Consider the following 14,014-nt stretch of genomic DNA (forward strand, 5'->3'; position numbering starts at 1 on the left):
CGGGAGGCGAGGGGGTCGGGGACGCGGGAGGCGAGGGGGTCGGGGACACGGCAGGCGAGGGGCTCGGGGATGTGAGCGAGGGGGTCGGGGACGCGGGAGGCGAGGGAGTCGGGGACGCGGGCGAGGGGGTCGAGGAGATGGGAGTCGAGGGGGTCGGGGAGGCGGGAGGCGAGGGGGTCGGGGACGCGGGCGAGGGGGTTGGGGAGGTGGGAGGCGAGGGAGTCGGGGACGCGGGAGGCGAGGGAGTCGGGGACGCGGGAGGCGAGGGGGTCCAGGACGCGGGTGAGGGGGTTGGGAACGCGGGATGCGAGGGGGTCGGGGACGCGGGCGAGGGGGTCATGGACGCGGGAGGCGAAGGGGTCGGGAACGCGGGCAAGGGGGTCGGGGACGCGGACGAGGAGGTCGGGGACGCGGGTGAGGGGATCGGTGACGCTGGAGGCGAGGGGGTCTGGGAGGCGGGAGGCGAGGGGGTCAGGGAGGCGGGAGGCGAGGGGGTCGGGGACGCGGGCGAGGGGGTCGGGGAGGTGGGAGGCGAGGGGGTCGGGGACGCGGGCGAGGGGATCGGGGACGCGGGCGAGGGGGTCGGGGACACGGGCGAGGGGGTCGGGGACACGGGCGAGGGGGTCGGGGAGGCGGGCGAGGGGGTCGGGGACGCAGGCGAGGGGGTCGGGGAGGCGGGCGAGGGGGTCGGGGGCGCAGGAGGCGAGGGGGTCGGGGACGCGGGCGAGGGGGTCGGGGACGCGGGCGAGGGGGTCGGGGACGCGGGCGAGGGGGTCGGGGACGCGGGCGAGGAGGTCGGGGACGCGGGCGATGGGGTCGGGGAGGCAGGCGAGGGGGTCGGGGAGGCGGGAGGCGAGGGGGTCGGGGAGGTGGGCGAGGGGGTCGGGGACGCGGGAGACGAGGGGGTCGGGGAGGCGGGAGGCGAGGGGGTCGGGGACGTGGGCGGCGAGGGAGTTGGGGACGCGGGCGAGGGGGTCGGGGACGCGGGCGAGGGGGTCGGGGACGTGGGCGGCGAGGGGGTCGGGGACGCAGGCAAAGGGGTCGGGGACGTGGGCGGCGAGGGAGTCGGGGACGCGGGCGAGGGGGTCGGGGAGGCGGGAGGCGAGGGGGTCGGGGACGCGGGAGGCGAGGGGGTCGGGGACTTGGGCGGCGAGGGAGTCGGGGACACGCGCGAGGGGGTCGGTGACGCAGGCGAGGGGGTCGGGGACGCGGGCGAGGGGGTCGGGGACGTGGGCGGCGAGGGTGTCGGGGACGCGGGCGAGGGGGTCGGGGACGTGGGCGGCGAGGGAGTCGGGGACGCGGGCGAGGGGGTCGGGGACGCGGGCGAGGGGGTCGGGGACGTGGGCGGCGAGGGAGTCGGGGACGCGGGCGAGGGGGTCGGGGTCGCGGGTGAAGGGGTCGGGCCTGCTGACTGGATTCCCACGTGACTGTTGAACCCATCAATGATGGAAGGAGCACAGTGCACAGTAATTGGAAGTTTGATTCCTCTGCGGTAGAATGACCATCATCCTCTGGAACCTCATCTTTCCTCATATGTCTTCCATTCCTTTCCAAACCCCTGCAGGAACTGAAAATGCTTTTCACTGGCAGCTGAGATCCAGGGAGGAATTTTTGTTTCTTCTTCAAGTCAAGATGAGGAATGCAATTGCTGGTGAACAGAATATATTCAAGCACATTGTGTCGCAGGACAGGTACAGCACAGGGTTAGATACAGAGTAAAGCTCCCTCTACACTGTCCCCATCAAACACTCCCAGGACAGGAAAACCAAATTGGCAAAAGTAACTTTGAGGATAAGTTCATGGAATGCATTTGTGTGTGTTTTCTAAAACAATATGTTGAGGGACAAACTAGGGAATAGACTATATTAGGATTAGTATCTGTTAAAACTGGTGGCTGCAGTGATGGGCATGGCCACCAATGTTAGAGCGATAAAAACTGGGGATGCTTAGAGGCCAGAAGTGCATCAGCGCAGATATTTTGGAGGGTTATGTGGCTGGAGGAGATTACAATGATAGGGCTGGGGGTGAGGCCATGGAGGATTTAGAAAACAAGGATGAGAATTTTGAGATGAAGATGTTTGGCCAGGAGCCAGTGTAAGTCAGTGAGCACATGGGGAATAGGAGAAATTGGGCTTGGTATAACTGAAGCCATGGGCAGCAGTGTTTTGGATGATCACAAGTTTACAGAGGGTAGAATGTGGAAGCCAATCAGGGGTGTGATGAAATAGTCACATTCAGGCATGGATAATCAACAGAGAACACCGAGTACAGAGAAAGCACTTCATTAGCTGTAAAGGGCTTTAGGACAACCTGACATGTTGAAAGGTGTGATATCAACAATGTATTTTTTCTCATTCCCGAAAAGAGCAGCATTAGGAACAGGAGGAGGCCATTCAGCCCCTCGACTCTGTTGCATAGAAACAGGAGGAGGCCATTCAGCCCCTTGAGTCTGTTACACAGAAACAGGAGGAGGCCATTCAGCCCCTTGAGTCTGTTACACAGAAACAGGAGAAGGCCATTTAGGCCCCTCAAGTCTGTTACATAGAAACAGGAGAAGGCCGTTCAGCCCCTTGAGTCTGTTACATAGGAACAGGAAGAGACTATTGAGCTTGTTACATAGGAGCAGGATTGAGGCTAGTTGTGAGGTACGTTTAAGTGGGTAATGGGATTACAGTTTGTTACAGATCGGTTATTGGAGTGTGAAACCTGTTACTGCCAGTTATATCCAGATGATCAGTGAATTCTTGTACTTTAGCTAATAAGGAGAAAGAATGTTTACTTTCGTTATTATTGACACAGTTTCAGTGAGTTACTAGTGAAACGCAGTTCCCCCTCTCGCTATCTCCCCCTCCCCTCACCCTCTCCCCACTCTCCCCTCCCCTTCCCTCCCCTCACCTCACCTCACCATCTCCCCATTTTCCTCTCACCCCCTCCCCTCACCATCTCCACTCTCCCCTCACCATCTTCCTCCCTCCCCATCACAGGTTCCATCATTCCCCCTCCCACCCTTGGCCCCCACTTCCTCCTCCCTCCTCGGTCACCATCTCCCCCTTTGACTGTCTCACCGTCTCTTCCCCTTGCCCCCCTCTCTCCCTCCCTCCCTCCCTCCCTCGCTCCCTCGCTCGTTCCCACATTTATTATTTTAAACACTTGATCAGATAATCCCCACACTTTCTGAACTCAACGCGATAGAGATGAGGATTCTGAAACCTTTCTGGATGATTTCAGCCTTTAAGCCCAGTATGCTGCTGCTAAATCTATGTGACTACAAGATGAGAGTGGGCAGGAATCTTGGAAAATCCCTGTTGGAAACAACAGGGAGCATTTTGATGGACGGTGAGAGGACACCTCAGCCTCTTGGTCAGTGCATTAGACCAGGCTGTGAGAAAGGAAATGTCTCTGGGTGCCTGGGCATACAGAGGAAATTTGATTCAGGTCAGTGTGTGTGTCTGGGGGTGGGGGCAGGTGGGGTGGGGGCAGTGGGGGTGGGGGGGTGGGGGGTGCGGTGATGGGGGTGTGTTGGGGGGGCGCGGTGGTGGGGGCAGGTGGCAGTGGTCTTTGATGCAGAATACAGGAGGAGCAGGTACCCAATCATTGCTGACTGCTAACAAGGATTGAATGTAGAGATGAGAGTGGGGATTGTAGATGGCTCTTGACTGGACTCTGGGCTCTCCTGTATTATTAGTTGATGAGAAAGATGCGCATGTTTGACCAGGGGAGGTTAGGTCACAGCAGTGAGGTTGCCTGGTCCACAGCGAGAGTTCGCTTAGTATTCCTTGTAAATAAGTTTACAGATGGGTCACTGTGCAAAACACTCTGCTCCTTCTCCAGTCTACCATTGAACAACCCAAATATTTATCCAGACCTTTGCTATCCAGACCCACAGTCCAGAATAATTATTAATGAGCTGTTTTTGTTTTTATTTTTCATTAAACCATACTCCCCACCACCCCCCAATGACTCCTCACCTTCCCTGCACACACTTTGCCCAATGTTTCATCTCAACCATGCTTTGTAAATGAGGAGGGTTCAGTCATTCAAAATAATAGTCTGTAATAGGATGCAGCAGTCGATGTAAGCGATCTACAATATAGTTAGTGATCTAGACATGTTTAAAATGAGAATCATGCAGCATAACAGGAGGTCAGGAAGGATGTTAGGATTTCAGGGGAAACCAAAGAGCTGGAAATAGAAAGGCAAATGGAACATCTGCAGTGATTGTGAAGACATTTCCTCCTTGTCTGTTTTTACATGTGTACAAAGTCCTGGCCACATGAAGAATGGCAGTTGGTTTAACATGACCATGCGACCTGTCTATCTGTCCTTCTTTCTCTCTCTGTCAGTGCACATAGTACAGCCAGTAGATGACATTGAAAAAGCCGAAGGTTATGGGGAACACAACTCTTGACCATTTGTCGATTGCACTAACATCCGTCAACTTTGGGATCTTCAGCTTGAGTTTGGAGGATCGGCGACGCAGGCGGCTCTTAGCGAGGTCACGGTCTACATTCCGCTCCCTAGTGCTGATCCCTAAACCATCCCTGGACCCGACCCTACGGAACTGGATTCCAGAGCTGTCGAAGGACATGACAGAATTGCGTGAATCACTCACACTGCTGGCAACCTCTGATGGCAGGACTTCATCATTCAGCTCCAAGGTGCTCAGGAGGATATTTCCATGTGCATCAACCTACATGAAGAGAAAACACAGCATTAGTGTTACACTGCATACTCATACACAAGGTAAAACCTGACCCTCAGTTCCACAGACAAAGTCCACAAGCAGGCACAGTTCACTGTTGACAGGCACAGTATTATAGTGGTAATGTTACTTGACTAGTATTAATAGTCTGGAAACGTGATCCTACTATGGTAGCGAGGTAATATAAATTCAGTTCCTTAAATAAATCTGGAATAAAAAACTGGTTTCTGTAATGATGATCATTGCTGTAAAAACCCATCTGGATCATTACAGTCATATAACCAGAGAGTCATTATGGCACAGAAGGAGGTCATTTGGTCCATTGAGTCCATGCCGCCTCTTTACAGACCCATTGAATCAATCCCATTCCCCCACTCCATCCAGCAGGTTTGCTCCCCTCAAGTGCCCATCCAATTTCCTTTTGAAATTATTGTCTCTGGTCCCACCACCCTCGTGGGCAGCAAGTTCCAGGTTATCACCACTTGCTGTGTAACAAAATTCTTCCTCACATCCTCTCTGCATCTCTTGCCTAAAACCTTAAATCTGTGTCCCCTACTCCTTGTATCATCAGCCAATGAGAAGAGCTTTTCTTTGTTTATCTTCTCTGAACCTGTCATCATCTTGTACACCTTTATTGAATCTCCCCTCAATCTCCTTTGCTCCAAGGAGAACAGCCGCAGATTCTCCAACCTAACCTTGTGACTAAACTCCGCCAACCCTGGAACCATTTTGGTAAATCTCCCCTGCACCCTCTCAAGGACCCTCACATCCTTCCTAAAGTGTGGTGTTAAGGATGAATTCTAATCGTGTAATAGGCAGAGATGCAACATCTCATGGATTTTGCTCTCCCGTGTAAACCTCGTCGTCGGTGTTGGGAAGCCCAAAATTACTCACCTAACTCGGGAGTTCAGAATTAGGGATCTACAGTTCCCAGCAGGCACCGGGCTTCTGTGCGAGTGCCAGCCGGTGAATGGCCACACATACACGGCTCGTTGATTTCACAGCCTTCAGGCCAGGAGCTGGCTCTGCGCACAAGCGCAGGAGGAAAGATGTGAAATGGTGTGGAACAGGGGGTCAGGTGACCTGGAATCAGAGCCATTCCGGAGAAGGTGTCCCAAGGAGAAGGACACAGGGAGGGGGACAGGGAGAAGGTCCCAAAGCAGGGAGTGGGACAGAGAGAGGTTTCAGCAGACAGTCCCATGTAAGGGACAAATCCAGGGATCAGGAACAGATCCTATTAAGTAAAGCTGAGAGACAGGAGCAGGGGAAAAGGCTCCAAGTTAAAGAAAGAGCTGTGAGGAGCAGACTTGAAGTGAAGTGGGCTTGAGAGACGCCCAGAATTCCTGAGTGGGCAGCCAAAGGATGGTGACTCTGTGCTGTGGGCCCTAAGGGCAACGGAACCCTTTTGGAGCAGTGCAGTTCTGCTTGGCCTGGTCGAAGAGCTGAAATTGTGCTTGGAAGGTGGAGTTTGAGTCTATGTGGAGATCCAGAGGAAAGGAATCTCAGGAGGTGAGATTGAAACCCTGGAGGTAAATCCTTGTTGAAGCTGACTGAGGGGGAGCAATGTTTGGAGAAAATTCAAAGGTAAGATTTTCAAATGTGGAGATTGGAAACCAGTGTGAGAAAGATAGAGTTTCAGTGAGACCAGTTGGCTTACGGTGTGATACACACCTGGGTGGGTTGTTGAGAAATCCATAGCATCAGCTTTGGTCACATCTGTCATTTACCTTGGAGTGTGGTGTGTCTGACCAGAGTTCACCTGTTAATTCACATGTACTCTAATATTTGGGGTAGGTATGTGGTACAAGATAGGAATGGTAAATTGTTTTATCTTTCCCAGTTTGTATGTGTCTGTAAAGATGTAGCTGGAGTCAAAGAATAGTGAATATTTGAATCATTTTCCTGTGTTTGTATTGAAATCTTTCTGACTTTTTTGTCTGGTGTATTATAGTTCATTTTTCTTGTTCAATATTTTCTTGTTTCTTATTCCTTGTGTTAAAGTTCATCTGCAGACTCCCTTGAATTTGTTCAGGAACTTTCCTCCGCGGTTTCGAAAGATTAAAAAATAAAAGTTAGGATCTATCAAGCCAGGTTTCACACTGGGATCTGACTTGTCCAATATTAACACCAGCTGGAATTGTAACAGTAAGATGAAGTCACTGTAAGATAATTCTTAATAAAGTTTGTATTTTCCTTCTGTCAACAGCCCCTGTGAACATTCTGTTTTAGCGCAATGAGACCAAGCATATTAAAGTGAGCAAAACTGGATGCAATCAATACTCTAGTTGTGACCTCACCAGGGATCATAACTCAGGCCACTCAGGTCTCAGGGCATCAGGTCAAACATGGACAAGGAAACCTCCTGCTGATTACCACATACCGTGATTACCACATACCGCCCTCCCTCAGCTGATGAATCAGTGCTCCTCCATGTTGAACACCACTTGGAGGAAGCACTGAGGGTGAAAAGGGTGCAAAATGTACTCTGGGTGGGAGACTACAATCTCCATCAGCAAGAGTGGCTCGGTTGCACCACGACTGACCGAGCTGGCCAAGTCCTAAAGGGCATAGCTGCTAGACTGGGTCTGTGGGAGGTGGTGAGGGAACCAACAAGAGAGTTTGTTCTCACCAATCCTCCTACGGCAGATGTATCTCACCACACCAATATTGGTAGGAGTGATGACTGCACAGCCCTTGTAGAGATGAAGTCCCGCACTCTCCGTCGTGTTGTGTGGCACTACCACCGGGCTTCAGATTTCAAATATGTCTAGCAGCTCAAAACTTGGCATCCACAAAGGAAGGTGGTGGCATAGTGGACCAGTATTCCAGAAACCCAGGGTAATGATCTGGGGACCTGGGTTCGAGTCCCACCACAGCAGATGGTGGAATTTGAATTCAATAAAAATCTGGAATTAAAAGTCTAATGATGACCATGAAACCATTGTCGATTGTTGTAAAAACACATCTGGTTCACTAATGTCCTTTATGGAAGGAAATCTGTCATCCTTACCTGGTCTGGCCTACATGTGACGTCAGACCCACAGAGCACAGAGGAAGATGGTTGTGGTTGTTGGGGCTCAGTCATCTCAATTCCAGGACATCACTGCAGGAGTTCCTCGGGGTAGTGTCCTCGGCCCAACCATCGTCAGCTGCTCCATTAATGACCTTCCTTCCATCGTAAGGTCAGAAGTGGGGGTGTTCGCTGATGATTGCACAAATGTTCAGCACCATTCGCACCTCCTCAGATACTGAAGCAGTCCATGTCCAAATGCAGCAAGACCTGGACAATATCCAGGCTTGGGCTGACAAGTGGCAAGTAACATTCGCATCACACAAATGTCAGGCAATGACCATCTCCAACAAGAGAGAATCCAACCATCACCCCTTGATGTTCAATGGCATTACCATCACTGAATCCGCACTATCAACATCTTGGGGGTTACCATTGACCAGAAACTGAACTCAGAATCACAGAATTATTACGATGTAGAAGGAGGCCATTCGACCCATCGTGTCTGCACCGGCTCTCTGAGCATTTTAACTTGGTGCCAATCTCCTGCCTTTTCTCTGTAACCCTGCTCATTGTTTCTATTTAATCATACAATGCCCCCTTGAATGTCTCAATCGAGCTTGCCTCCACAACACTTCCAGGCAGTGCATTCCTAATTACTCGCTGTGTGAGAAAGTTTTTTCTCATCTCGCATTTGTTTCTTTTGCAAAACACTTTAAAACTGTGCCCTTTGCTTCTTGATCCGTTTACGAGCGGGAACAGTTTCTCCCTATTTACTATTTCCAAGTCAGTCACCATTCTGACTTGGAAATGTATCGCTGTTCCTTCACTGTCTCTGAGTCAAAATCCTGGAACTCCCTACACCACATGGATTGCAGCGGTTCAAGAAGGCAGCTCACCACCGCCTTCTTAAGGGAATTTATGGATGACTAATAAATGCTGGACTAGCCAGCGACACCCACACCTGTGATGAATAAACATAAATCAGGCATAGCCAAAATCTGGCCTCATCTGTAATTGGTGCACTCAGTTCTAAACCACAATCCACTATCCACAGGAAGGTGAAATCAGGCGCCATCTACAATCAGATGTCATGCCCCATCAACCACAGTCTGCATATCGGCGCTGTCCGCCGATACCAATAGATACCATAGATACCAATCTGACACAGTCCCGAATCCACGCAGTGCAGTCCACGATCAGGTGAAGTCTGCAGACAGTTGTAAACCAGAATCCAACGTAACACAATGAAAACGTCACAACTCAATGAAATGCTTTCTACAGACTGCCTGCCATTAGACCAAGCCTGCAATCAGGCGCTGTCTGACACTGGACACTGTTCCAGTGTTAGCAGTCTCTTTTATTGACACCTATTCCTTATAGGCACAGTGAAGGACATCATGTCCTTATCACACCCTTCCCAGCCAGGACCAGGATTGACTCTGGCCTATGTGGGGCAGTTCCTACACCAGTTAACACACAAAACAGCACAGCTATATATTTCAGTTTTGTAAATGACTACAGTCCAGGTTAATCACCTGGACAATTCCTGTGATTGAATAGTCTCATGTGAAGACTGACCAATGGTTGACCTGCCTTTGTGTCCTGGGTCTTGCTGATGGGCTCTGGTTGGAGGTTGTGGATGTTCCACAGGTGCTGCTTCCCAGAGTTCAATAGCAGCACCAATCCCATGATCACACCAAACAATGCCTACTCACCCTGGTGTTCCCGAGTCTGCCCCTCTCTGTGTTACTCTTGCTGACTTTCCCAGTTGTTTTCTTCGGTTGTGATGGCACTTTGCCAAAGAAGATGTAATTGACGAAGGCGTACTCGAGCAAGGCCAGGAAGACAAAGACAAAGCAGCCCATCAGGTAGATGTCAATGGCTTTAACATAAGGGATCTTTGGAAGAGTTTCCCGCAGGTGGGTGTTGATCGTGGTCATCGTGAGTACAGTTGTTACACCTGGGACAAAAAAAAGGTGAAGCCTGGTTAGAGATATCAGACTGACTTTCAATGTTCGATTTGAAATTCAGTCATAGCAAGAGTTTTCAGAGCTGGATCTCACTGTGATACACAGCTGGATCTTACTATGCAATACACAGCTGGATCTCACTGTGTGATACATAGCTGTATCTCACTGTGTGAAACACAGCTGGCTCTCATTGTGGTACACAGCTGGATCTCAATGTGTGATACACAGCTGGATCTCACTGTGCGATACACAGCTGGATATCACTGTGATTCACAGCGAGATCTCATTGGGTGATACACAGCTGGATCTCACTGTGTGATATACAACTGGATACCACTGTGGTACACAGCTGGATATCACTGTGTGGTACACAGCTGGATATTACTGTGTGGTGCATGCCTGAATTTCACTTTGTAGTGCACAGCTGGATAATACTGTGTGGTACACAGCTGAATGTCACTGTACGATGCACAGCTGGATATCACTGTGATGCACAGCTGGATCTCACTGAGTGATAAACAGCTGGTTCTCACTGTGGCACACAGCTGGATATCACTGTGTGGCACACAGCTGGATATCCCTGTGATACACAGCTGGATATCCCTGTGATACACATCTGGATCTCACTGCATGATAAACAGCTGGAACTCACTGTGGTACACAACTGGATTTCACTGTGGCACACAGCTGGATCTCACTGTGTGGTACACAGCCAGATCTCACTGTGTGATATACAGCTGGATAGCACAGTGTGGAACATAGCTGGACATCACTGTATGATACACAACTGGATCTCACTGTGGTACACAGCTGGATTTCACTGTGTGATGCAGCTGCACCCTACAGTGTGATACACAACCGGATCTCACTGTGTGATACACAGATTGATCTCATTGTGGTAAACAGCTGGATCTCACTGTGGTACACAGCTGGGTGTCACTGAGTGGTACACAGGACGATATCACTGTGTGGTGTACAGCTGGCCCAGGATTTTTACCTTCTCGGGTGGGTGCAGTGGGCAGGTGTGGGAGCTGTTGCGAAGCTGACTGCTGCCCACAATTGGGCCCAGACATCGATTTCACACTGGCTGGAAAATTAACAGCCAGCCAGTGTGAAATGTGTGCTGCAGTGTTCAGCACTGCTGGGGTGGGGGTGGGAGGAGGGCGAGTACGAACATTCGCGCATGTGCGCTGGTGCGCACAATGAAAGCTCCCTGAGGCACAGAGCTGCCTTAGGGAGCTGAAGATTTAAAAACACAAAATAAAACATTTAACACTGTTAAAACCTGTCCCCTCATGTGACTCTGTCATGTTATGAATGAAATTTAAAATTTTTAACTTAATTTTTGATACCTGTTGTAACCTCGTCCCGCTCGTGGATGAGGTTGTCTAAAAAATCCAAAGGCCGCTTGGAATTTTCACCTCCAACCGTAAGATTGGATGGGCAGCGAAATATTTTAGTTAATTATTACTTTAATGGCCTTAATAGGTCTGTCAATTGTCAGCGGGTGCACATGCCTGTCGAATGGAATGCTGTGCGAGTATGTAAGGACGTCGGCACACTCGCCCTAGGTGATGCAAGTCATTTTACACTCGAGTGCAAATTTCTGCCCAGCTGGATATCATGTATGGTACACAGCTGGATCTCACTGTGTGGTACACAGCTGGATATCACTGTGGTACACAGCTGTATCTTGCTGTGGTACACAGCTGGACATCATTGTGGTACACAGCTGTGCACAGCTGGATCTCACTGTGGTACACATCTGGATCTCACTGTGTGGTACACAGCTGGATATCAGTGTATGATATACAGCTGGATCTCACTGTGGTACACAGTTGTATCTCACTGTGGTACACAGCTGAATCTCACTGTGGTACACAGCTGGATCTCACTGTGTGGTACACAGCTGGATATCACTGTACAATACAGAGCTGAATCTCAGTGTGGTACACAGTTGGATCTCACTGTGTGTTACACAGTTGGATTTCACTGTGTGATACAGCTGCACCCTATAGTGTGATACACAGCTGGATCTCGCTGTGGTACACAGCTCTGTATTACTGTGTGGTACACAAATGGATATCACTGTGTTGTACCCAGCTGGATATCACTGCGTGGTACACATCTGGATGTCACTGCATGGTAAACAGCTGGATATCACTGTGGTGTACACAGGTTGATATCTCTGTCTGGTACAGAACTGGAAACCATTGTGTGGTACTGAACTGGATATCACTGTGTGGCACACAGCTGGATATCACTGTGTGATACACAGCTGTATATCCCTGTGATACACAGCTGGATCTCATTGTGTGATAAACAGCTGGAACTCACCATGGTACACAGCTGGATCTCACTGTGTGGTACACAGCTGAATCTCACTTTGCAGTGCACAGCTGGATCTCACTCTGGTACACATCTGGTTCTCAGTGTGTGATAAACAGCTGGTTCTCACTCTGGTACACAACTGGTTTTTAGTGTGTGATAAACACCTGGTTCTCAGTGTGGTACACAGCTGGATCTCAGCGTGGTACACAGCTGGATCTCAGTGTGGTACACATCTGGATCTCACTGTGGTACACAGCTGGATATCACTGCGTGGTACACAGCTGGATATCACTGTGTGGTACACAGCTGGATCTCACTGTAGTACACAGCTGAATCTTACTGTGGTACACAAATGGATGCCACTGTGGTACACAGCTGGATATCACTGTGTGGTACACAGCTGGATATCACTGTGTGGTACACAGCTGGATGTTACTGTGGTACACAGCTGGATGTCACTGTGGTACACAGATGGATGCCACTGTGGTACACAGCTGGATATCACTGTGTGGTACACAGCTGGATATCACTGTGTGGTACACAGCTGGATGTCACTGTGGTACACAGATGGATGCCACTGTGGTACACAGCTGGATATCACTGTGTGGCACACAGCTAGATCTCACTGTGTGATACACAGCTGGATAGCGCTGTGTGGTACATAGCTGGATATCACTGCATAATACACAGCTGGATCTCACTGTGGTACACAGTTGGATCTCACTGTGTGGTACACAGCTGGATCTCACTGTGGTACACAGATGGATGTCACTGTGGCACACAGCTGAATCTCACTGTGGTACACAGCTGAATCTCACTGTGGTACACAGCTGGATCTCATTGTGTGGTACGCAGCTGGATCTCAGTGTGGTACACAGCTGGATCTCACTGTGGTACACAGATGGATGTCACTGTGGTACCCAGCTGGATATTACTGTGTGGCACACAGCTAGATCTCACTGTGTGATACACAGCTAGATATCACTGTATAATACACAGCTGGATCTCACTGTGGTACAGAGTTGGATCTCACTGTGTGTTACACAGCTGGATTTCACTGTGTGATACAGCTGCACTCTACAGTGTGACACACAGCTGGATCTCATTGTGTGATACAGTTGGATCCCGTGGTGTGATACACAGCCGGATCTCAACTGTGTGATACACAGCTGGATCTCGCTGTGGTACACAGCTGGGTATCACTGTGTGGTGCACACGTGGATATCACTGTGTTGTACCCATCTGGATATCACTGTGTGGTACACAGCTGGAAGTCACTGCATGGTAAACAGCCAGAGAGAACTATTTGGTACAGAACTGTATGGAGCTGCGAGTTCCAGATCCAATCCCCAGTCTATGGTCCTGGCCCATACAACAGTTGGGACACTGCAATTGATCCTAGTTCTTTGGGCTAGGAATAGGAATTGGAACTAAAGAGATGGCATTTTCACAGCACCGATCATCCCAAGGTGCTTTGAAGCTTGTAGTTTTTGATCTAATGCTGCAAACAAAATTGGACCGGCTTCCCACTGATGATCTTGATCCAAGTTCTCAATCATGTACCGGTGTGGATGTTGGGTGAATGGCTTCCTTGACTGTTGTAACCATTCTCTGATTAAGGAGCATGGGTCTTATAGGGTGTTCCCAATCCGAGTCTATTGGCCCAGACATCACGGCTATGAAGGGATGTGAGGATTGTGAGTGTTTATTTGGTTATAACTCACCAAGGGCCACTCGTGCAGCTGAAGCATCATAATTAATCCAGAAGGAGACCCAGGACAGGATGGTGATGAGGATTGATGGCATGTAGGTCTGCAGAATGAAATATCCAATATTCCTCTTGATACGAAAACTGAGCGACAGGCGAGGGTATGAGCCTAACAGAAAAGAACATAAAGTAATGGGGGGGTGAGGGTAAGGGTAGACTCACTGCATAGGGAAGCCAGTCAATGAGCAATTCATCACATAAAATCACCAGTACAAATATAATAATGTCTA

The 14,014-nt window shown here is 50.1% G+C and overlaps 1 protein-coding gene across 1 annotated transcript in view; it reads right to left on the reverse strand.

Annotated features, from left to right (window-relative positions):
• Positions 1 to 4,339: 4,339 nt before the first annotated feature.
• Positions 4,340 to 14,014, reverse strand: part of LOC144683661 (gamma-aminobutyric acid receptor subunit beta-4-like) — a 272,931-nt gene continuing 263,256 nt past the window's right edge. Inside the window, exons 5-7 of the mRNA XM_078546914.1 lie at positions 13,741 to 13,893; positions 9,431 to 9,675; positions 4,340 to 4,690 (exon numbers count right to left, since the gene is read on the reverse strand). Coding sequence (XP_078403040.1) covers positions 4,340 to 4,690; positions 9,431 to 9,675; positions 13,741 to 13,893 — 749 coding nt within the window. The remainder of the gene's footprint in view (positions 4,691 to 9,430; positions 9,676 to 13,740; positions 13,894 to 14,014) is intronic.

The sequence above is a fragment of the Cetorhinus maximus genome, chromosome 8 (assembly GCF_964194155.1).
Source record: "Cetorhinus maximus chromosome 8, sCetMax3.hap1.1, whole genome shotgun sequence".
NCBI lineage: Eukaryota > Metazoa > Chordata > Chondrichthyes > Lamniformes > Cetorhinidae > Cetorhinus > Cetorhinus maximus.